General features: G+C 40.3%; 1 protein-coding gene across 22 annotated transcripts in view; it reads right to left on the bottom strand.

Moving 5' to 3' along the window:
- The window catches only part of Plekha1 (pleckstrin homology domain containing, family A (phosphoinositide binding specific) member 1), a 52,944-nt gene that overhangs the window by 13,649 nt on the left and 13,799 nt on the right, over window positions 1-25,496 (bottom strand). For 16 of the 22 annotated variants that reach the window (XM_017321904.2, NM_001357696.1, NM_001346515.1 and 13 more), the window contains 5 exons: window positions 21,952-22,112; window positions 17,460-17,516; window positions 14,398-14,443; window positions 7,568-7,665; window positions 2,396-2,521 (listed from right to left, as the gene is read on the bottom strand). In XM_017321904.2, the coding sequence (XP_017177393.1) occupies window positions 2,396-2,521; window positions 7,568-7,665; window positions 14,398-14,443; window positions 17,460-17,516; window positions 21,952-22,092 (468 nt within the window). In that variant the 5' untranslated portion in view covers window positions 22,093-22,112. The remainder of the gene's footprint in view (window positions 1-2,395; window positions 2,522-7,567; window positions 7,666-14,397; window positions 14,444-17,459; window positions 17,517-21,951; window positions 22,113-25,496) is intronic. The other 6 variants (NM_133942.3, XM_006507150.1, XM_030241937.1 and 3 more) reach the window with 1 other exon arrangement.

Genomic DNA, 25,496 nt, shown 5'->3' with positions numbered 1-25,496 from the left:
AATTTTTTTTAAGAGAACCAGAACCAGCCTCTTTTTTTTTTAAAGATTTATTTATTTATTTATTTATTTATTTATTTATTTCATGTATGTGGGTACACTGTCACTATCTTCAGACACACCAAAAGAGGGCATCAGATGCCCATTACAGATGGTTGTGAGTCACCATGTAGTTGCTGGGAATTGAACTCAGGACCTCTAGAAGAACAGACAATGCTCTTAACCGCTGAGTCATCTCTCCAGCCTGTCAATTAAAATTTTAAGAACTCCAAAAAACTCCAAAGAACAATTAAGTCTCAATTGTCAGTTATATCACAAGGAAATTTCAACCTGTAACTTAAACAGGTCAACACTAATTTAACACTTAACGGTTTACACAATATAATAGATTTCAAATAAATTAACCATCTCAGTGAAATTTAACATTTTCTTGAATCTATATTGTCGAAATGCTACTCTGTAATTCTTAATTCTATATTACAATAAAACAGTAGCATTCTTGGAAATGTTTTTAACGACATTTTCTGTCGAACCTAATCTACAGCAGCCATAGGCACATCACACTAGTGTCTTAACACATCTTCATACCAACAGCCAACGTGAGCCATGGTAAGGAGAAAAGCTCAGCCCAGCTACTTACCATCACAAGTTTAGAAGCCTAAAATCACTCTTTTTAGAAAAAGCCACCTAATGTTGGCATAATAATAATAATGATAATAATACCCTTTGCCAAACATAGAAAAATATACTGAATGTAATTTATTGATGTTATGAGAATTCTCCCCACTAATCACACTCCTATGGCAAGTGGCTTAAAATGAGATAGTGCATGTTACAATGTTAAAGGTCTACACAGCATCAGAATCTGTTAAGATCAGAAGTCCCAGCCCCGGCAGTGGTGGCGCACGCCTTTAATCCAGCACTTGGGAGGCAGAAGCAGGCGGATTTCTGAGTTCGAGGCCAGCCTGGTCTACAGAGTGAGTTCCAGGATAGCTAGGGTGATACAGAGAAACCCTGTCTCGGGGAAAAAAGCAAAACAAAACAAACAAACAAAAAAAACCCAAAAAATCAGAAGTCACAGAAGCACTGAGCAAGCATATCCAACACTGGCAACAGCCGTCACTTCAAATTCTTGATTTCACAACTAATAATACTTGGATTTGTATTAAAAGTGCATTTTCTTGGGCTGGAGGGATGGCTCAGTGGTTAAGCACTGACTGCTCTTCCAGAGGTCCGGAGTTAATTCCCAGAAACCACATGGTGGCTCACAACCATCTGTAATGGGATCCGATGCCCTCTCCTGGTGCATCTGAAAACAGCGACAGTGTACTCAAATTAATATATAAATAAATAAATCTTGGGCTGGAGAGATGGCTCAGAGGTTAAGAGCACTGCTCTTTAAGAGGTCTTGAGTTCAATTCCCAGCAACCACATAGTAGCTCACAACCATCTATAATGAGATCTGTCTGGTACCCTCTTCTGGCCTGCAGGCATACATGCAGACAGAATGCTATATACATAATAAGTAAATAAATATTAAAAATAAATAAATCTTTTTTTAAAAGTACATAAATTTATTTTTCCTAATACCCAGGCCGATCAGTGCTTTTAGGATACAAAATAGCCAGGGTTGCAGGAAAAAAAAAAAAAAAAAAAAACCAACACATACACACAAACACACAATTACCCACATATCTGTATACTCTAACTCAGCAACTTTACTTACAAGAATTAATTAATCTTGGTGTAGACCTGTAATTTCAGCTGCCCAGGAAGCTGAGGCAGGAGGAGCTAAGGTCCAAGGCTTATCTGGGTTACAAAGCAGATTCAAGGATAGCTTGTACAACTCTTTCAGATGCTGTCATAAGCAAAAATACTTGTAAAAACTAAGATAAAGCTCAGTGGTAGGGCTTCCTAGCATGTACAGGCCCCCAGAGTTAGTCTCCAATGCTTAAGGTATAAGAATGTTCATCACAACATTGTTAAATAAAAGAAAAGAAAAGAAAACCTCTCCGTTTGTTTGCTAAGGGAGGTCTGTAAATCATGGCAGACCTCTGCGGTCCTTACAAGTGAGACAGAGTAACTTCTTAAGACTGCTGTGAGATACGCTGCTACAAAGTCTCACATGTAACTCCCGCATCCACTTCTGCAGGGAAAATACAAAGAGTTCAGCTCAAAGGACAGAGTAGTTAGTTATCTGTGTGACTTCCGATCCTTTTTATAATCAAAATACACAAGTTTGTAAAACCCTCTCTAATTGGAAACCAAATTAAAAGCTTTCACAGGATAGAAATATTGAATGAATTCAGACAAGACACTCTGTTTCAGCTTGGATGAAAAGGAAAGGGTCAGTGTGCAGTCCTGAGGCCTGCACGGAGCAGAAGCGCTGACTCGTTACCTGCGTCGGCGTGATGATGGGCACACCACCAACAATGTCAGTTCTGTAAGACACTTGCTTCTTACCACAGTCACCTTGGCGACTCAGGCTGTCGGAGGCCGGCTGTGAGTCTGACTGCTTTGGTACCTGGAAGAGTGAGAGAGATTCCTGTGCAACAAGAACTGCATCTGCAACCCTCCCATCGCACAGGACTTGCACCTAGTTTTAGATAACTGACATATAATAATCTATTTATTTACAGTATTTTAGCCCAAGCACTCGGACTGTCCTGGTCATTACTTATACGCTTCCTCCTTCCTCCCTGGCCAACTCTCAGCAGCTTAAGAAGGAGCAGGGGCTTACAGGGAGCAGGCAACACAGGTTGAGATCCCTGCTGAACTACATTCTAGACAACTTTATAAAATAAAACACTCTCAACATCAATTACATACTGAGTATGGGGGTTTTTTGTTTGTTTGGTTGGTTGGTTTTTTTGGTTTTTCGAGACAGGGTTTCTCTGTGTAGCCTTAGCTGTCCTGGAACTCACTCTGTAGACCAGGCTGGCCTCGAACTCAGAAATCCACCTGCCTCTGCCTGCCAAGTGCTGGGATTAAAGGCGTGCGCCACCACACCCGGCTTCTGAGTATGGTTTTCAGAGAATTTTATTCAGGTGTCCTCACAGTCTTTCATCAACATTATGAACGACAGCTGCAAACGTAATGGTATAAAAACATTTAAGTTAAAACTAAATCACCTGTGAACTACAGAGAAATTACTAACAGCAGTCACAGGCCCTACATGTACTAATGTGAGTCCATCCAAGGCAGGTTAATGTACTAATGTACTAATGTGAGTCCATCCAAGGCGGGCATGTACGTTAAGACATTACCAGGAACATCACTAAAATCTGTAGGTTGCCAGGCTCCATCCCCAGAGCGAGTCTCTAAAACATCTCCCTGAAACTGCAGTTTCGGCAGGAACAGGTGCTTTGGAGGGGCCGGGCTGTATTTCACACACTGTCCATGCTGTGTTGTCATTGTCCATCACACTATGCTCATGGGATTTGGAAAAAAGCTGACGTACAATGCAGACACTTTTATTTACAAAGAAGCTATCTTCAAAGTACTGAATAAGCACACAGACTGTGTGTAAGATCTCAACCCACACACACTAGGAACCTAGCAGGTCCTGGGTAAGAACGGCTTATATCTTAATGTCATTTTCTCCCACTGCTTTCCCTGGCAGGCTTTCCTCAGGCCCTGGCAGCTTTCTTTAGCATCAAATGCATACTTCCACACAGGAGACACAAAGGAGAAAGAGAGGGAAGAGCAGAGAAAGGAGGTCAATCTCGAATGTCTGTGGAATCCTCAGAGGCCATATTCTATGTGCCTTCTGAAGGTGATTACAACAGGAGACAAAGTGTTGGCTAGAATTAGGATAACACATACTAGTAGAACTTGCAGATGAAATCTAGTGCAGTTTCTAGAATCACACAATTTACTTCAGTCATTTTCCTAAGTGTGGTCCTGTGAACTCACTGTAATCAGCAAACAGCAACAGTAAGAGAATCTGAGCCACAAAGACAATCTATCCAGCAGATGACCTGAGACTGGTGCTCTGTGGTGACCTGCAGGAGGAACAGCAATTATCCTCCAGGGTGAGGGTTCTGCTACGCCTAAGGATTTCTGAAAAGTCCTTAATACAGAAGAAACAGGTCATGCTGAAAATCCTTTCCTGTGCAATTGGCCCTCTGCTGACAGCCCTCAAATGAAGCCTAAGCAGGGCACAATTCCCAACACTTGAGCGACAGTTTACAATAAAAATTACTTAAGTTGAAATAACCTTGTTTTCAAGGAATTCAGAAATAAATTAACTCCCTTAGAATTTACAAAACCAACTCTGAATGAAAGTGAGTCAAATCCAAACACTAAGATGAAGAACCCCCACGCCACCTGCAAATCAGCCAACTGTGAATGAGCACCGGAGAGCCAAATCAACGGGCAGAGGACAGCCAGGTACCTAATGTGCTTCTGCTCCACGGGACGATTTCATAGGAGGGATCTAAATGTGTCCTTAGCAGGCATTTACTGTGACCACAATAGAATGTCCCAATATCAGAAAAGAAAATAATGAGAAGAAAAACTGAGTAAAACAGACTTCAGCATTTATGACTAGCATAAATAAAAAGGCTACAGACTTCTCAAAAGTTACAAGGGAGTAAAATTCCACTCAGCAGGAATGAGGGCAGAGCTAGAGGACGGAGCAGACCTAAAGTATTTGATGAGTTCCTGGGTGGCAAGACCTGCACAGGAAGTGTCTCTCCATCTGACCTGCCTGGCTCGCAAAGGCCTGGTTAACACTGCAGGGCGGCCCGGTTGTTCTTTAACCCAAAATTCAGCTTACTTGTCCCAGCTGTCATTTAAAAAAAAAAAAAAAAAAAATCACTGTGAAATTTCTGCTACAACTTTAAAAGACTAGCTTGTAAGTTAGAACTTATGGTGGAAAAAGACATTTTAGAAATAGTGGACTTCTGCTTAGGAAAAAACTATGGCCATCTTCACCACTCTCCCAACCAGCAAGGGACCAGGAGCTGCTACACTGACAGTAGACTAACACATTTGAAAGCCTGCTTCCACTTTTGACTTTTAAAACTCAAGTCAGTAAAAATATCCTTCAAGATTATTTCTTTTAATATTGACCTTTTACAAATCTTTTTTTCTTTTCTTCTTTAAACATTTAGGAAAGAATTTACAATGTTACCCAGACTATAGCTGTGAAGGGCAGTGAACTATGGCCGTACACGCCTAAAACCGAACACTCAACTCATCACCATGCTCTTAGCCACAGTGCTCTAACAATCCCTAGGCTGAAACCACACTCTGAAAAACAAATTGTAAATTTTAAACGTATAGATTACATAGTACTCGGTAGACCACTAAATTAGTTGATCAAAATATCATTTGGAATGGTTCAAAAGGAAGGTAAACTACGTGTGTTAAAATGGGAATATTAATTTTTCAAAGATCCTACATGTAAATTATTGTCCATTTAAATATGAAATTAGACATGTCACACTCCAATATATTTAAATGTGCAAAATGCCTATAAGGTCTAAACTGGTAGAATTTTTATTCTAAAGAATTTAAGAGGCCGGGCATGGGCTGCACGCCTTTAATCCCAGCACTTGGGAGGCAGAGGCAGGCAGATTTCTAAGTTCAAGGCCAGCCTGGTCTACAGAGTGAGTTCCAGGACAGCCAGGGCTACACAAAGAAACCCTGTCTCAAAAAAAATAAAATAAAAAATTAATTAATTAACAAAATATCTATTTTTAACTTTTTTTTTTTAAAAGTTTATGTGTATGGGGTGTTTTGGCTACATGTCTGTACCCGCAGGCCAGAGGACAGTATTGTATGTGTTCCCTGAAACTGGAGTTACAGATAGTTATGGACAGTCACATGGGTACGGGAAACCAAACCCAAGTCGTCTGCAAGAGCAGCCAGTGCTCTTAACCACTTAGCCATCTCTCCAGCACCAACGAAACATAACGTAGTAAAGCCTGGGATTCTCTCATTCTCCTGTTTGCCTGGAATTGGCTCCAGTCGATTACCAATTCTACATTCAGGTCACTTACTTCACTGATGACTTCTGTATCTTACTTGTATTAACCTTTCTAAATATGAACTATAAACTCATGAAAATCAGTATCGAGATCTATCTAAAAACAGTAAAAATGTCATATAAAATAAAGCTGCAAGATCACAAGAGCTAATGAAAGGTCTATACCTTAAACACTGTTAGTTTCTCCTCCGTGCTGAAAAGTTTGCAATGGCACGTGAAAAACTTAGTTCCACAAATAAATGAAGTAACAACTCAAGGCATTCCAACTTGGTAAAATGCTGGGTCTATTCATTCCACTTTTCTCCAAATCACTAAAAGTAGCCAGTTCTGCTTATTATTGTAAACTGTGAAAAATGAATTCAGGAAAGTACTACATGCAGTCTCCATAAACACATCTTCTGGGTAGGGAACATTTATTAGGGGCTCAAAACGATCGACTAAGACCTTATAAGAACATAAACTTCTGAGTCTGTTCAAAAATACTGCTTTCCTGAAACTGCAAAAGTCCCCAAATAACTTCTGCTTCACGAACAGATCAGACGCGGTGTGTGGGTGTTTTCTGTCATGTGGTAACAAGCTGTTCTGGTGCAATACAAAAAAATGTGACCTAACTAAGGACAGCCTTGGTTGGCTATCTGAAGTCTGCTGCAGTGTGGCATAAACACGGAGTCACTCACTTTAGATGAGGACTTTACGCACTGCTTTTCAGGGCACTTGTGTAGACCAGGACCAGTAAATGACTGTACTCAGTAAGAACAAACTTTAGCTGATACAGCCCCACACAGGAGGAGTCCCTCCCACCCCTGTCCAGGCAGTCTACTCTGTGTGAGGAGGGAAGGTGCAGAGAGGCAGTCCGTGTGCACAGCAGCAGCAGCAGCAACTTGCTCAGAAAAGCTTGGCTGACTTTAAGAAGGGGTTCTTTGCTCACTGCACCACAGATTCAGGGTCCAGGGCGCAGGAATCCACAGCTCATCTTTCTGGAAAGCTAAGGGCAAACTTTCATCTGAAGCCTGCCTGCTGGCCCAGTAACAGTAAGTACTGGTGTTCATTTTTGAAACCAACCAAAAGAAAAGAGTTGTTAAGCAGCCACTGTAGCATCAGCAGAGGGAAGAGCGGCAGGCCATGGAACTCCAGGGGAAAGGACAGGTGAAAGAAGTCCAGAGCCTCAGACATCACGAGAGCACACAGGCAGAACCCTCTGCTTACCACAGCTCTTCAGACTCATCCCCAGACCTGTACCTGCCCCAGCCCACACCTACCTTCTCCTGTCATGGCTTAGAAAAGGAGAAAGCGTATGCCATTCTCAGAGTATGTGGTCAAAGCCTCTTATCCTATTCTAGATGCAAAACAAAAGCACAATCAGCATGTACAGAAATGTGGATCCTCCCTAAGGACACGGGGAAAGCCTTCAAGGCCCTAAGTCCCCACACACTAGACAGAGGCTCACAGTCAGTACACAGCTTTTAAACCAAGCTTGACTCTGCAATCTGTTGGTAAACTGAGGACATTAGACACATTTTTATAATGTAAACATTACTTCTGTAAAGGGAAACTTTTTCAAAAAAAAATACTTACTGTAATTTTTATAGCTTTGTTCAAGACATTTACCCACTCCACTAAGTCCTGCTGATCATTAGCTTGTAGAAAGTATTTTCTCATTCCTGCATTCATAACTGTCAAAAAAAAAAAGTGCATGAAATATTATACTTGTTACCTCTAAATTCTGTTTAGAACATCTATAAAAGTTTTACTGTAACTCTTGGATTTTACAAGATAAAAAAACCACTGTTTTCATCGCTAAGTTACACAGGCAGAACTCTTTTCTGGCCAGCCTTCACTAAATGAGGATACTGCTAAATAGTGAGTCAGTCCTCCAATGATGCATACTTCAGTTAACACAGGCCATCACAATAAAGTATCACTTGGGGAGATTCCTTCACACTTCAGCCAGTATTTCTGTGGAATAATTTTCTTCATATAGACTTATTGAGTCACAGAGAATTAACATTTAAAAATTTTGTTTGAGGGGATTAGAAAGATGACTCAGTAGTTAACAGCACTGGCTATACTTCCAGAGGACCTGGCTTTAATTCCCAGCACCCACCTGACAGCTCACAACTGTCTGAACCTCCTGCTCCAGGGGATCCACTATCCTCTTGCACTTTATGGTGGCTCCTACTTTTAATCCCAGCACTCAGGAAGCAGAGGCAGGTAGATCTCTGTGACTTTGAGGACAACTTGGTCTACAAAGCAAGTTCCAGGGCAGCCAGGGCTGATACACAGAGAAACCCTGTCTCAGTAAAACAAAACAAAACAAAACAAAACAAAACAAACAAAAAGCTGAATCCCTATACAAAAGCGTCTTCCCAATTGCCAATTGTGTCCACGAGGTTTCTAATAACTCTCATCTGTATTGTTATTAGCATTTGTGCTAAATATACAGCCTTGCTTTAAAGTCCTGAAGCTTAAGGGCTGAGTCTAAACCTCTATTTCATAGCTTCCTGGCAGCAGCCCCTCCAGATCTAAGGCTTTGTCTTACCTCTGTCCTCCTGTCTCCTAGCCACAGAGTCAGCAAAGTTTGAGTCACTGAAACATCTAACCACCTGTAATAATTACCTTGGGACAGAGAAATGCCTTAAATGGTGTTTCTATTCAACAGACCCTCACTGATACAGCACTCTATTAGTGACCTAATTAGTTGCCAATCAGTAAATAAGCAGACCTCCTTTGAATCTGAATTTGTTTTGTGTCTCCACCACCTGCCATTGCTCCATGAGTTCTGCATTTCCTGTGCTGACTTACTTCTCTGGAGCTGCTCAGCTGGAATTTCCTGATCTGCAGGAGCTTTTCTAGTAACGACTGCTTTATCACAAGCACTCGCCCCAGTCTGTCAGGAATTCTTACTGGTATGGTAGCTTTGATAAAACAAATATCCTATCAGTTTTCCCTTTAATCTTGTAGATTTCATATATTTGAAAACCTCCATAACTTAGGCTTATAAGCATCTTTATGTCTTAGCCTCTATAATATTTTTAGCCCAAAAATAATGTCTGTATTTAATTTAATTTTAAATACACTTGGAGCTTTTACACACACACACACACACACACACACACAAGTAAACAAACAAACAAACAAAAACAACAAAAAATATAAAACAAACCTTTTACTTTTGAGATATTATGTATCCTTGGCTGGCCTACATCCTCAGTATGCAGACCAGGCTGGCCTCAAACTCAGAGATCCACCAGGCTCTGCCTTCCAAATTCTGGGATTAAGGGCACACTTTCTATGAAATTTACAAATGACCCCTTGGGGCCTGAGATGATCCACTTCATAAAACACATCTGCAAACAGCTGTCTACAAGCCATAAGGGGCTCTTCACACCTATTTATATCATATGCATTTGTGAAGAAAATCAACTACTACTGTAGGAATTGAAATTGTTCAAATATCAACTTCCAAGGCCAGGTATGGTAGCACATACTTTTAATCCCAGAATTCTTGGAGGCAGAGGCAGGCCTCTGTGAGTCCAAAGTCAGCCTGGTCAACACAGTGAGTTCTACGACAGCCAGGACTACAGAGTGAGAGACCCTGTCGCAAAACCAAATGAAAACAAAAAACTTTGAAGAGCCTCCACCATAACCCTGAATAATTAATACACCAGCACTCAGATGAATATGACCAAGAGAAGAAGGAAATGAAAACCCTCAAGGGAAAAACAAAATTATTTTTCAAACACAAGACTTTGGAACTGGGCCTGAGAGTGAGGCATTCTAACCAGAGCTCCCTGGCTAAGCTTAGGGTCACAGAGAAGAAGTCAAAGTACACCCCATGAAATGCCACAGAAAAAAATTCATCCGAAAAGCAAAAAAAAAAACCCCAAAAAACAAAAAACAAACCTGTCATCAATTGTACTTTTATATGAATGGAAAATTTAAAGAAATATATATGTATATATGTATGTATGTGTCTATATGTATGTGTGTGTGTGTTCCAGCACAACTGTGTCTATCAACAAACAGCAGTTGTTGTTAACTTCAGCAGTCAGTTCAGTATGCTTTCAAAACTTCTCCAAAATATTGTTTGAAGCAACTCTGGTCCCAGGTGGTGCCCAGACATACATGCAAGGAAAGCACTCATATATACAAAATAAGATAGTAAGTTTAAAAATTTTTTAAAAAAATTCTAATTGTGTACTGCAACATCTGGCACAAAGCAAATGTATAATACACACAATGAGAAATATTAAGGAAATATATAAGGAATATAATTAGAAATATATAAGAAGATATTTTTAAGGAAAAAAGAGGCCAACATAGCTAAATTTAAAAACTCCTTGCAGTTTGAGATATAGCTCAAAGTTTGCCAACCATGCACAGGATCTGGATTGCATCTCTAGCCCCCAATACCAAAAACTAAAACAAACAAAAAACCTGCCACTCTTGGCATAACTTGTGGTTTGAGCAAAATCTCACATGCTTTTATTTCTGACAAGAAGGGCACAGACATCTGCTACAAACTAAGAAGCCAGGAATCAGCACAGCTGATAGCTGATCCAGGGCTCCAGGACAGTCTGAGTCCTATCTCCTCAAGTACGAATCAATCACCTTTCCCAGAGAAACAGCGACAGTGAGAAGAAGTGGACACAGTATTCCTCTCTATCACCATCTTCGGATTTCCAAAGAGCGTGAATTACTGGAAAGAGGTGCGTATAACACGCAGGAAAGAGGGCAGATCGGGAAAGGAAGAGAGAGCGTTGACTACTACAAACACAAAGTCAGGACCCGTCAGGCTGCCAAGCCTTTTAAGCGAGAGTCTCATAGTGTCAGAGGCTGGTCTGGTTCCTGCCTTTTCATCTGAGTACTTTTTTTTTTTTTTTTGGTTTTGGTTTTTTCGAGACAGGGTTTCTCTGTATAGCCCTGGCTGTCCAGTCTGTAGACCAGGCTGGCCTCGAACTCAGAAATTCGCCTGCCTCTGCCTCCTGAGTGCTGGGATTAAAGGCGTGCGCCACCACGCCCGGCCTGAGTACATTTTTATCGGACTCCTTTTTACTATTAATTCTCTCATGGTCCATAAATGGCTGTGGCTCAGGTGTGGCCACGTTAGGCCCTTTCTCACATCCCCCATTTTCTCTTCCTCAATTAATTAATTAAATTTTGAGAAAGTGGCTCAGTATGTAGCCCAGGCTGGCCTGGGACCTGCCACCCTCTTGAGTGCTGAGACTGAAGGTTTATAAGTAAGACTGTCACACAGCTTTCTCTGTTACCATTTTTAGCTTCTGCTGATTCCCCTTTTGTTTCTTTTTAAATTTTTTTTCCTCCTGAGTTTTACATTACTTGTTTCTTTTTCTGTCTGATAACTCTCCTCAGACACTAAGTAACCTGGCCCATCTGTTACTATCTTAAAAGAAGACTAAAAGGCTGGTTGTCCCACTTGGGTTGTGGGGTTGCGACCTTGCACAGCTCACTCACTGTCAGCAAGCTCTCCTAGTGGAAATATCCAGATGTCAGCATCTTGAGATGGCTCTACCCACCCATCACTGGCAGCAGCTGGCTGCAGGTTCCCTGGGGCTGCACGGACTGGGCTGCATTCAGTATTCAGATTCTCCTTTAATCCTCCTTTCCAGTTTCGTGCCTCATTCCTTCCCTTCTCTGGGATTAGTGTTAGTTTCTATTTCGGGAGACACCACACATCCCATTCCCTGCTGGGCTGGGGGAAGGGTGGCTGCCCACATGAGCCAGATGGAGACAGAGACTAGAGGCTATTTGTTGTTGCTGTTGTTCTAAAGACATCTGAACAAAGAACCTGTTCTTAGTCCCCCCTCACTGTAGCTTCCCCCAGTCCCTGAAACAAGCCCCATTACCTAAGCCTATTAGAGAAAGGTGGGACAGGACACTGAAATGGCTAGCTCTTCATTGGTCTTTCTCTGCTCTGCAAACTTGGCTACCATTCCTCCGTTTGCTTCCATATTTATACACTGGGTATCACCTGCTCAAATCCCCTCCCATTATCAAAGGTAAGGTTGGAGTATTTCTCGTTCCCACTGTATCTAGGTAATTAGAGATATGCTGCCACTTAGAATGACTATCAAACCATCAGAAGGACTAACAAGAAGCTCATCTTACTCTTTGACATCAACTAAAATCACTGTTCTAACTAGGCCCAATGACTATGGATGGTGAGTTTATACTATTCTCTCGAACTATCAAAGTTCTCTGTTAGTTGATGGGCCCTGACATCTTTCAATCACAAGGTTCTGAAGCATTCTCTTATTTAGTAACTGTAATTCTAATCTGCAGAGAATGTCTAATTTTCACAAGAGTTTCTTTGTAGGCCTCTTGAGTTGCTAACTTCAGTCTGTTCACAACAGCTTCCCTTATTGGATACATGTGGCTGCCATCAGATACTGCTCTAAACATCAACCTGCAGGACAAAGTCACTCTTACACACTGAAGAGAGCAAAGAACTTAAACATTAACATTAATTCTGCCCCCAAAGTACCTTTTTCTTTAAACTTCAATGGTCCCTTTTTATACCAATTGGTCAATCTTAACTTCTGTCCCTTCTATCACTATAACGTAGAGAGAGAGAGGATGGCAATCTTGTTTGACCTACCACTGATTCTCTTAACACACTCTAAATTTCTCCATTTATTAATGCCCATTAATTGTAAAAGCCAAGAGGTCTCACTGTGCCAGGGAGTATGTCCACGCTCCCTGGACCCTTCTCTTGCTCCATGTTTTAGTTACTGCCTCACTGCAACAACAAAATATCTGACAAAGCAATTTAAAGAAGGAAGGGTTTACTCTGGCTTTGAATACCGGGTGACACTGTCCATCACAGCAGGGAAGGAAGGCATGGTACCCGGAAGAGGAGGTGGTGGGCCACACTGCGTATGCAGTCAGGAAGCAGAGAATGATGACTGACATGTAATAGACTACCCACATTAGGATGATCTTCCCACCTCTGTTACAGAGTTGTTTTCATGGTGGTTCCATCCACTTGACAATCAAGATTAAGTATCACACCCCAGGATCCTGTTCCACACTGTTTCTCTTCTTCCCCGACCCCTTCTACTTTCTTTACCTCTACTTTCCACATATATAAAAAACTAAACTAAACTAAACACCACTTCTGGGCATATGCTTAAAGGAAATAAAACCAGCATACAAAAGAGACACCTGCAAACCCGTGTTAGTACTATTCATAATAGCCAGGATATGGAATCTGCCTGGGTAGCTGCCAAGTCTCCAAGTCTCCATACCTTTTCTTCTAATGGTCTTCTAGTTTCTCTCACCATCGTCAGATCCACCCCAGATTAAGACCTTAAGTACAGTAGTTCAAAAGCCACATGACTCATCTCTCTGCTTAACTCCCACGCAGGAAGCCAGCATCCTCAGTCACTTCAGGAGCTCTCTACTTTCTTCCCTTTCTCAAAATAACAACAGGCACTGGGCAACCTTCCACACTGACTTCTGCTTCCAGTTCATACTCCTTGCCCACCTGTGCCCACGAGGTCTGATTTCTTCTCACTGGTGGTAAAAGTGATCTGTAATTTACTTGGTGCCCAGCCTGGGTATCCTCATTCACAGAGGCAGCCTTGACTCTATGTCCCCTCTATCTACTGACTTCTGGGATGACGCTGATGGAATGGTAGCAGCAGGCATTTTATCTGTCTGTCCACCAGCACCAATACTCCGCATTCTCCCACAGCCCGACGTGTCCTAGGCGTTCAGTATGTACTGTTCATCAATCTACCACCCTCATGCCTCCTGCCTCCAATTGTAAATATCTCCTCCCCTCACAAAAGACCAAGTCCACTGCATTATTTATGTGGTCAATAGAGAATACAAGGTACAAAGCTGAAAACTACCTGAAATACTGCTGGGTGAGATCGAAAGAGCTGCACATGAGTGCAGAGTAGGTTATAACTAAGATGACAAGAGGGAAGGGACTTGGGTTGGCAGCCAGAGTCAAAGTTTTAACCCTCACCTGGGATGATGGCTGTAAAGGAATTTCTCACAGACTAATTCACTAAGCCACGGGTTTATGTCTTGTGGCTGTTTTCCTTTATAATGATAAAAATTTTATCAGCCTAACAAACAAAATTACAAGCAGGGCTGGCAAGATGGCTCAGCAGGTAAAAGCGCTGAGTCTGAGTTCAAGCCCTTGAACTCACATGGTGGACTGTGGTAACTGACTCCTAAATTATTCTCTGATGTCTACTTGACACTTGTGTGCATGCCCACTCTCTCTCACACTCTCTCTCTCTGAGTGCGCGCGCACACACACACACACACACACACACAAATAAACATTTTTTTTTTTTAAAAACAACTTAGAGGAGGTCAGTGGAATGATATCATTTAGAAAATAAAATAATGTAAACATGGCTACTTACCAAAACAAAACTCTGCCTTTGGCCTTAACTTAGTTGCATCGCTAACCTAGTAAGAAAAAGAGGTCTGAGTTACTCCTTCTCCACACACTTACAATACTCAGTCTATAATACTATGCAATCTTCCACCTGCACAATTTCACACTTAGCATACCAATATGAAATTAAAATTTAAAAGCAACCTAAAGATAGCAAATTAGATATAGAATCTGGGTCCCAACTGTAATATAAGACAAATGATGCTTCCACATTTTCTTTGAATTTATTTTCTCCAGGAAATGTGAAGAAGTTGAAAGTATACCAGCAGACATTGTGCCACACAAATACTATGTGTGTATGTCACCCACAGCATGCCCTCAAAGAATACACAAACTATGAATATTCCCAAACCTCATAATTCTATGTTGGCAGCCAACAGTAAGCAAAGATGGTGGACTGTATGCTTGTTTATCTGAAGTCCAAGACTCTAGAAGGCCTTCATCTCTTTGAGAGGTCACCATGGCACTCCCTCTCCACTGGTTCAGGGGTCATTAAATGCAACAGCTCATCTCACAAGGGGAAACAACCAGCTGCACGACTTCAGTACTATCCCTCTGAGTGTGATGCCTTCAGAACCCTCTTCATGATCACTGCCGGGCCGTTTCCCAGTGACAGAACCCATATTTTGTATTTCACAATGAATTAATTCTAGTCTGGACTTCCTGATGAATCCCAATTATTAGCCACAGCCCAATTCTAGGCATCAAGTGTAGGGAAAAAACAGCATGCCTAAGCTGGAACAATAAAGTTGTACAATGCAAACTACAGTAAAAGGTGTAGGACAGCGAGGAAAGAGAGGTACTGCACAAAAAAGTTACAGTGTATCAGGAGCAGCGAAGGAGGAGAAACAGTGGCCACTCCCTTGCCTGCTTCCCTGAGGTAACTAATACTTCCTGTCAAGAACAATCGCCCATCTTAAAATACAAGGCAATATCTGAGTTATAGGTACTATTCCATGCTCATCAGCTTACTTCAGCTACTTCTCCCCACACCGCTCTACTGGCAGAGAAAGCACTTGGCAGTGTGCTTGCATCCTAGTGTACAACTACTATGGGCACCAAGCAACACTGGGGTCAGAGTTCATTCTTAAAATGGAAGCCTACTTCTTCTCCCAGTAACCATCTCTACAGGAGGCAGGCAGCCAGCCACTCTGAAAAACATTTTCAATGTCTCACTTTACAGAAAATATTTGTCTTCTAAAATTTAACAATTCAACTTAAACTGAACTGTTTATTCTGTTTAAATATATAACTTATTATATATTTAGTCCAAGGAACAACAGAAATCTACTTTGGCAATGAAAACAAATGCCTGTTAATAAACTGATAAGTATTTTACGTATAAAGATAGGTGTCTTAAATTGAGGCACATCTGTAAACTGATGTACTGTTAAAGCAATCCACACCTGTCACAAGACCACGGCATTAGCTTATCAATACTTAGTCACTACCATTAATAGTAGTACTACTACGTGTGTTACTACCACCAACCATACTAAGTGTGTCACTGGCATTTGCACCTCATATTTTAAGTTACCAACAGATGCTCATAGCTATCGTGTAAAACAAAGTTACACACACAGACAAACCCCCAGGGCTAACATCTCAGTAACTTAACCTTAACTTTACAAAACACTAAAAACAAACAGTTGTAGTGGCCCACACCTTTAATCCCAACACTTGAAAGGCAGAGGCAGCTGTATCTCTGTGAGTTCAAGGCCAGCCTGATCTACATAGTAAGTGCCAAGGCAGTCAAGACTATTTAGAGACCATGTCTAAACAAAACAAACAAACAAATGTGTAAACAAATATAAATAAGTAAATAAATAAGCCAGTCCAGGAATGGTATCAGTATCACATGCCTTTAATCCCAGCATTCTAGAGGCAGAGGCAAGTGGATCCCTGAATCAAGACCAGACTAGTCTGTCTATATTGTGAGTTCCTGGTCAACCAAGGTTATATATATGAGACCCTGTCTAAAGCAGCAAAAAAAACAAACAAAAAAAGCTATTAAACAAATATATAATCCAAATTTTTGAAAATTAAAATTCAGTACTACAAAGCCAATTTTAAGAAACAGAAATTAGTAAATCGAAGTGTAAAGGAAAACGGCCTTTTGCCTTCATCATGATGACAGTGCACAGGCTCCTCACACTAAAACCCAGGGCTGGAGAGACAGTGCAGGTTAAAAGCACTTGCAGCTCTTTCAGAGACCCCAATTCAGTTCCCAACACCTGTGTGCCAGGTGGCTCACAACCACCTAACTTCAGCTCCAGGGGAACCAACCGATGCCCTTTTCTGGCCTTGGCAGGTACCCATATGCATAATATATGCACACATGCACAGGTGTGCACGCACAATAAAAATAAAGATCTCAAAAATATATAAAAACAAAAGTTGGGAAAATGTTTAACAAGTAATATAAACTTAAAAACTCTTACCCAGAACTTCCAGGATAGAGCCTGTCAGCTGACTTCTCTCCTACTCTATTTATCATTTAGTTTTCAGACAATGTCTTGCTAGGTAATGAAAACTGGCCTCAAGCTATCAATCCTGCCTCTACTTCCTTGATAGCTAGAGTACAGGTTTGCCTTAGCAATCTCTCCTTTTTGACACTCATGTACCTGATCATAAAAGCCAGTACTACTTCTGTTAATTTGCCACATCCCATCATATTCTTTCCAGTTTTACCAATTTAAAGAACTTCCTAACAACAGTAGCCAAGTCCTAACTTGAGCATGTCCAGGACCTGAGCATCACTGCCAAATGACAGAAAGAAGCTGCTCTTTTGTGACTGCACTCCTACCTGGGGCAGAATTCACATAAGACAGATAAGACATAATTCACATAAGACACATAAGACACAATGGGATCTGCATGTGAGGATGGCATACACTGTAATCCCAGCACTCAGGACGACTGAAAACTCAAGGCCAGCCCAGGCTACATAGCTAAGACTTTGTCTCAGAAATATCAAAGATGAACAAAAAAAAATTAATCAATTTTTAAATAATATATAAAATCTACCTTTGAAATGTAGGTAAGTTTAATGGCTCCAACCCGTGACGATCCTGAAGGCAGGTTCTAAAAATAATTATTAAAATACAGTTAATACCCAACATTATTTATTCATTTAATAATGATAATATAATATACTAAAAATGCTTGAAAAAATTTTAAAATAACGTTTTATAAATATACTTTATTCAGTTTACACATTTACTAGGTTTGACATCCAGGTAACATTGTAGGACTATGGGTGTGGCTCTGTGGTCCTGGCACATGTGAGGCCCCAGGTTCTAGCCCCTGAAGGCAAAAAGGGGAAACAAAACAAAAAGACTGGGATAAGCAACTGAGTCTCATTCTCTTCCACTGTGGTGTATCCTACAGTTAAAAAGCTGTCTTTCTCATTGTAGCTAAACTAATATTTTTCTGTGAGCTTAAAACTTATAACATCAGATTCTACTTATGAAAGCAATGAGAAAATATTTAGAGACACAAAGCAATAGTTATGTTTTTTAAAAAAGTAATTAATTTATATTGGTCTAGTAAAATTCCTTTATCAAATATATCTCTTATATTGGTCTTTTGACTCCAAGAAGAAAGCAGATTAGTATACCTTGCACAGCCATTCTCAAAGAAGCTTCCTCCTGCAGCAGATGGGATCAAACACAGAGACCCAGAGCCAGACAATGTGCAAACCGCTAAGCCCATCAAATAAGATGTCTCCATCAAATCCCTCCTCCCAGGGATCAAGGACTCAGGAAGAGTCACAGTTCAGGCAGAATCCATCTTTTAAAGTGACTTATAATAATGTACATTAAAAAACAAGCATACTGGTTTATTCTAATGAATGACTGGGCAAGTTCCTGGAAGACTAAACATTTCATAGTTAAGACAAACATGAAATGGGAATCTTTGGCAGGAACAAGTTCTCAGGGCTCTTTAACGTCTACCTACAGTTAACCTGCATTATGATATGCTTAAACTATATACTGTACACAAATCCCAAGGATAGATCATAAGGAATGGATATGTAGATAGTAAAATTATAATCTTTAAAGCTTCAAAGATTACAGTCATATATACTTTATACTTAATTTTTTTGGTTTCTTAAAAACTGAGGAGGATTAGAGTTAGAAAAATTAGATAAAGAAATAGAATACATAAATGTCTTTATTCAATATTCAAGTATAACCAAAGTTGAGTTTTCAAATACTGTTCTCTCTCAATGTAACATTTATATACTATAAATAACATTATATTATATAACATATATTTATAAATATATAACTACAACACATATTTATGTGTATTAATACATATAAATTGATAACACATTATAACATAATATACATGTGTAATTATAAATGTAACATATAATATAAATATGATAACCCCTTCAGAATAACATTTTCTTTTAAGTCTTCTATCAGTCCATTATTTTACTTATCTGGAGAGACCTCTAAGTCTTATATGAAAAAGAAAAATGAGAAACCAAAGCAAAGCATGATACACAGGAATCTAGATTACACAAGTTCACAGCAGAAGGAAATATAAGTAGTTAGAAGACAAAACATACTCAAATATTCAGTTATGATTGCTCTCAATCAGGAAATTCTCAAAAAGAGACTTAAGCTTCAAACTGTGCTACTGACAATAAGCATGGAACTGGTTAATTTGACATTCAAGATAAAGAAGGAAACATGCTGAATATATCTGTAAGTTCCTCAGCCCATTTTTCCAAACACCACATTTTTCAAGTCTTTTCAAATTCACTTCCTAGTATATATATTTTATTAATTCTGTATCATTACCAACTTCCTCAGCAAAACTTAGCCATAAAATGAGTCCTTGTGACAGACTACAATGGGATTTTAAACTGATGGCTAGTGGCAAAGAAAGCAGTAAGAAGAGGCAGTCTCTCCCTGAGAAACGCCGAGAACAAAGCTGCCTGCTTTACCAAGCTCGCATGCACTGGGACATATGCAATGAGGGCGAATCACCTCAAGTTGCTATTTTCTGTCATTCAAAATGGCTCTACATTGGCAGTTTCATGTAGCTTAATCTAGCAGTCAGCAGAGATTTCAGGAAGAGGTGTAAAAGGTGAAACAAATCTGGTACTAATGGCCGACAGAGACAAGTGTGTAAGTTCACAAGCTGGAAAAAGACTTTATATAACTGTTCAGAAAACTCAATGCACTAACTACAAAAAGGACAAAGGTCTTTTAAAGAGTTCATGTGAGCTGAGTGTGGTGTTGCACACCTGTAATTCCAGCACACAGCAGAGAGAAGCAGGAAGATCAAGAGTTCAAGACCAGCTTTGGACTCTAGAAGTATAGGCTCATTGGGACAGCCTGATCTTATTACAGCTGGGACAACCACCAGCCCCTTCCTCACACACACAAAATGTATGGGAAAAGACCTAGCTTAGCGCAAAGCTTAAAAGATGCCTTCTTGCCAAGATGGACTATCAAGGCTAACACACTGCAGGCTCCTGCACTGACTCCTCTGCCTGCTACTCTGAATCCTGCAATCATTACTCTTCCACCTCTGGGCCAAAGTCAAATCCAATCTTGGGTCAATTTTAAATGTCACCATCTCTAGTACAGTGTCAGCTCCCTCTGCTTTTTGTAATTATGCTTTTTTTCTGAATTCCAAGTCCATACTTCATACAGGGTAACAAACATACTTCATTTTTTTATCTGTTTATATCTGTTAAGTGAGAAGTTTTGGAAAGAGAGAAAACTGGAATAAGAATGAATGAATGAATGAATGAATAAATAAATAAATAAATAAATGGGTTCTAGGGGAAATTCAGGAGAACCATATATAAGGTCCTCTGCAAAGAGAGGGGAAATACACTGACAACATATGCCCTGGCCCTGCAGGAACTAGCAGCTGAGACCTAGCAAAGACTCAGTTTTACCTATGAATCATGTCCCAGCTAAATACCCAAGACCATAAAAGACAACAATCTGATTCATATGTTGAGGAAAAGAAGTCAACATGAACTTTTGATTTCTGCTGCCCTGTTATTTCTCCCACTGACTCAGACCAAGTAAATGAAGATAATAACCATGTAGTTGCTCAGCCAGGTGGCTGTCTCCTGAGGAAGGTCCTCAGACTCAGGGATAAGGAAATAAAACAAAGTTGTTGTCAGTAAGGTCTATGTGGACACTGCCAGAGCATACATGCCACTGCCAGCTAAAAAGCCTCACCATACCAAGTGAGTGCAGACTTAATATAAACTGGATTAAAATATATCCCAGCACAGCCCCCCAAATTTCAAAGATTGCCTATAAATAAAGGGCTAAACCTACATGGTAGAGAGTCACAGGATTAAATAGAGACTGGTGAGAATATCCAAACAACTGGATTTTAGCTCATATAAAAGTGATAATTGACAATTTCAAATATAATCTACACTCTTTAGCAGTATGTTATTCACATCATGTCTAAGCTAGTGCTTTTCTTTATGAAGGAAGAGACTAAATTAATACTAAGATCCTTTGTAACCCTCAGCCTTATATATAAATGAATATTTACATATTACCATACACCTACAGGCAATCAAGACTAGAGATTAGTTAGTTATATATAGGGCTCTGTTTCTGGCTAGGTGAAGCACGATGACCCTCCTAAAGTTCCTGCTCTCTCCCAGGCTGCACACCCAGCATACCAGGTAGAAAGCTGGCCAGACTCATCCGTCACTTTCCACATACTTCACTGTGACACATACCTCTATTTTTAGTTTTAGAATCGTTTTTATTTGAAATAACAAGTTCTACCAACAGTAAGTTTTCAACTATTCAACAGATCATTTTTAACTTCAGGTCTCTCACTGATCTTAAAACTTGGACTTTCATTCCTTTGTTTGCTTATTATTTATTTATATTTATTGGGGCAGTGGAGTGGGAGGGAGGGCCTGTACATCAGGGCTCATGTGTGGAGATCAGAGAACAAGTTTTGGAAATGTGTTTTTTCCTTTTACCATGTGGATTCTAGGAGTCAGCTCAGGTCCTCAGACTTGGCCCGTCTCACCCACTGAGCTCTCTCTCGGCCCCTAAAAGGAGGATTATGCTTTTCAACTTCTTACATCTATCCCAGAGACTTACAAGGAACAACAAAATTGAAAGTCCATTTCCATCACAGAATGACACCACTCAGTGGACAGCTCATGATAAAAGGACTACATCTGCCCAAGAACATCAATGTTTCAGTAATTCTTCCAATAGCAACACTCACAGTCCTAGGCAGAGCATCTCAAATCTGTGATTAATCAAAACACTTTCTATTAGAAACAGAATTTGCCTCACGTGAATCAAATAAGCTAATTTTACCCTCTGAGGTTCAAATAAGAGTACAGGTCACAGATACTAACAGGGGAGAACGTTAAACCGGTAGAAATGAACCTAAATATGTACTGTGAAGGAGACAAACTTATCACCTATATCAAATACTGTGATATATACACCTTCTTCATGCTGTTATAAGGTAAGCTTCAGTTTCTACAAACCTGTGGATTATCCATGTACCATACAAAGCTGTCTTCTCTGGTATCCAGGATGAAATACCGTCGAAGAAATTTCCCACTGTTCTCATTTTCTTCAATGTCTAGAAATCCACAGATGCGATTCTGTCGATCCACATAAGGCATTTCTGGGCTTGAACATTACACTGTAACATGAAAACATTAACAGTGAGCTCCTAGAAGGAGGAAATTCCTCAGTGAACGCCAAGATACAGCACAGTCTGTCCCACAGGCAGCAGAGCTTCCACTGCAGGTGAGGCCAGTTGACAGGAGCTCAGACCAACCTCAGACACACTGGTGCAAAGCACTTTAGGGCGAAAGCTTGCCACTGGGAAGACAAAGAGACTCTGCCCACCTAAATAAGTCACTTGGTCTCCCTAAAATAAAACCAAGTGAACTCAACATTAGCCAGTCAAATTTTAATTTCCTCACAAATCAAGATGATCCACTTTTTATTCCATGGTTTTAAATTTTTAAAGATTTATTTTTTTGTTTGTTTGTTTTAAGACAAGGTCATACTATGTATCCCTGGCTGGCCTAAAACTATTCTAATAATGGTTTTTGTTTGTTGTTGTTGTGTTTGGTTTGGTTTGGGTTTTTGTTTTTTTTTGTTTTTTTTTTGAGACAGAATTCTTCTGTATAACCCTGGCTATCCCAGACTTCACTCTGTAGACCAGGCTAGCCTCAAACTCAAAGATTTGCCTGCTTCCACTTCCTGAGTGGCTTCTAACAATGTTAAAAATTCCCATACAATACCAACCAGAAACTCCATTTCTGAGTATTTATTCAAATCAAATGAAGGTCTATTTACAGCAATATTACTCCTAAGTATCAAGAATCAGGACAGCCGGGCTAGGCAGTGGTGGCGCACGCCTTTAATCCCAGCACTTGGGAAGCGGAGGCAGGCGGATTTCTGAGTTCGAGGACAGCCTGGTCTACAAAGTGAGTTCCTGGACAGCCAGGGCTACACAGAGAAACCCTGTCTCAAAAACAAAACAAAACAAAAAACAAAAAAAGAATCAGGACAACCCAAGTGACCGGCTGCTGAGTGAGCACATGTTCTAGCCAATGCAATGGAGCTTTATTTGGAAAGGGGTGAACTACTGATGCACAGAGCAACAAACAGAAACTTCATCTGTACTGTGCTAAGCAACAGAAGGCAGAGTGAACAGGCTGTGGAGACAGATCACTAGGTGAAGGAAGACTGACTGACTTGAAAGTGGTAAATGTAAGGTGGAGTGGAGTGTTCTATATTTTGATTATGGTTAAATACAAACTTAAGTGCTTATCAAAGCTATAAAGTCTACTATGCTGCAGGACATAGAAATCAAGTTGGGGCTGAATTTAGAATCCTTCCCAGCCAGCTTGAGTTTGTAGTGATGAAAGGTGTTGTAAAGGATACTAAGGAAGAAAATGGTCCATGATTTTACCTACTTGTAGACATGTGTGCTCAACACTGACCCACCAGGCAAGAATTGGCTCCCTGGAGCAACAGTAGTCAACTACTTTAGGGATAACCAACCACTCTGGGATTGGATTGGAGGCCTGCTCCACAGGACAGACTACACAGCTGATATTATAAACTGGTCAAAGCCTCTTACTTAGAGAGGCCAAAGATCCTAGGGGAGAACTTACTACTACTACTCTTCTCCTAAATGGACATGTTGTCAAACTACCATAAACTTATAGACTAGAGCCACTAGAAGCCTAGGACTAAGAAGTTCCTTTTTTGAAGAGACAACAATAAATGTAGAGACTCGTATCTGGTCAAAATGCCAAGAAATAGTAACTATTAAGAGCTTAGTCTGGGGGTGGGCGGGTATGGGGGACTTTTGGTATAGCATTGGAAATGTAAATGAGCTAAATACCTAATAAAAAATGGAAAAAAAAAAAAAAGAGCTTAGTCAACATTCACCACCAGACTACCTCTCAAGGCCCATTAAAGAAGTGGGGGTGAAAGGAATTAAAAAACTGGAGGAAGGAAGAAAGTGCCACAAAATACTGCCATCCAGACATGACACTGCCATTGCAATTATGAACAGCAGCTATGGATACCTTCACAAGACTGGACCCTTCAACATGCCATCACAGACATAGGCTGTATGCATAGGGCTCCATCCTTTCCTCACAAGCTACTGCCTGATAATGGTCTGATAACGGTTGCTTTAATGATGTAGTCTCTGGGAGACTAGTTGGGAAGAATAAGAAGTTCAAAAAGAAAATAAGGTAGATCATAGAAGGTAATGAGGTAAATATAACAACAATGCTCTGTGTGTGTGTGTGTGTGTGAGAGAGAGAGAGAGAGAGAGAGCAAAAAATAAAGGAAAATATATTATAAGAATGAATTCCAGATATATTCCAGAGTGAGTTCCAGGACAGCCAGAACTATACAGAGAAACCCTGTCTCGAAAACAAAAACAAAAACAAAAGAATGATTTACATGCAAAATAAAACAAGCAAAGCAGCTGCCCACCCACTCCTACCCCCCTATGGTATTAAAAAAAAAATCACAGTACTTGGACCAGGGAAAGAATCAACTACAAAGGACTTAAAAGATTTTCTTGAGTACATCATGATTGTGGTAGTTACACAGTTGTATACATGTCAAAATTCAAAGAACTGTTCTCTAAAATGGGTAAAACTGATTGCATGTCAGTAACATTTCAGTTATCCTGTGCTTAAACAAATAGTGCTATATATACTCAACAGAGCAGCTAAAATGAAGCAGACTAACAATACAATGTATCATCAAGAACATATAAGATACACTATTTTTTTTTTTTTTTTTTTTTTTTTCTGAGACAGGGTTACTCTGTATAGCCCTGGCTGTCCTGGACCTCACTTTGTAAACCAGGCTGGCCTCGAACTCAGAAATCCGCCTGCCTCTGCCTCCCAAGTGCTGGGATTAAAGGCGTGCGCCACCACGCCCGGCCCCACACTATTTATTTATACACCGTTGATAGGAAATATAAACCAGTAAGCCACTTCAGACATAGGTCTACCATGTGGTCCACTCAATCCCATCCCACAGATCAGCCCAAAAGAAATGAAAACATGTAAGCAGAGAAAGACTGGTGATACACAGAGCAACTTTATTTACAAAGATTTAGAGACCAAGATGCCCCTCAGTAAGTGAATGGACAATAAATGTAGCCCAGCTAAACAATGGAATATTAGTTTACAGTACAAAGTAATTACTGACATGCAACAATTTGGATGAATTTCAAAATCATTATTATACTAGGTAGAATAAAGCCAGGCCCAAAAAGCTGCCTAGTTTACAACACAATTCAAGTTGTTTGGAACTGGGCAAAAGGAGAAGAATTAACATCAAAAAGCAAATTGAAAGATTAGTAGCAACCCTGAGCCTGGTGTGGTAGTACCCGTCTCTTTTAATCCCAGCATTGGGAGGCAGAGACGGGAGCATCTCTGAACTCAAGACTAAGCTCACCTACATAGTGAGTTCCAGCACAGCCAAGGCTATGTGAGAGACCCTGTTTCAAAAAACCCAACCAACCAAACAAGTTAGT

Source organism: Mus musculus, chromosome 7, assembly GCF_000001635.26.
Source record: "Mus musculus strain C57BL/6J chromosome 7, GRCm38.p6 C57BL/6J".
Lineage (NCBI taxonomy): Eukaryota > Metazoa > Chordata > Mammalia > Rodentia > Muridae > Mus > Mus musculus.
The sequence above is the reverse complement of the archived record's forward strand: the minus strand, read 5'-3'. Positions and strand labels throughout refer to the sequence as shown.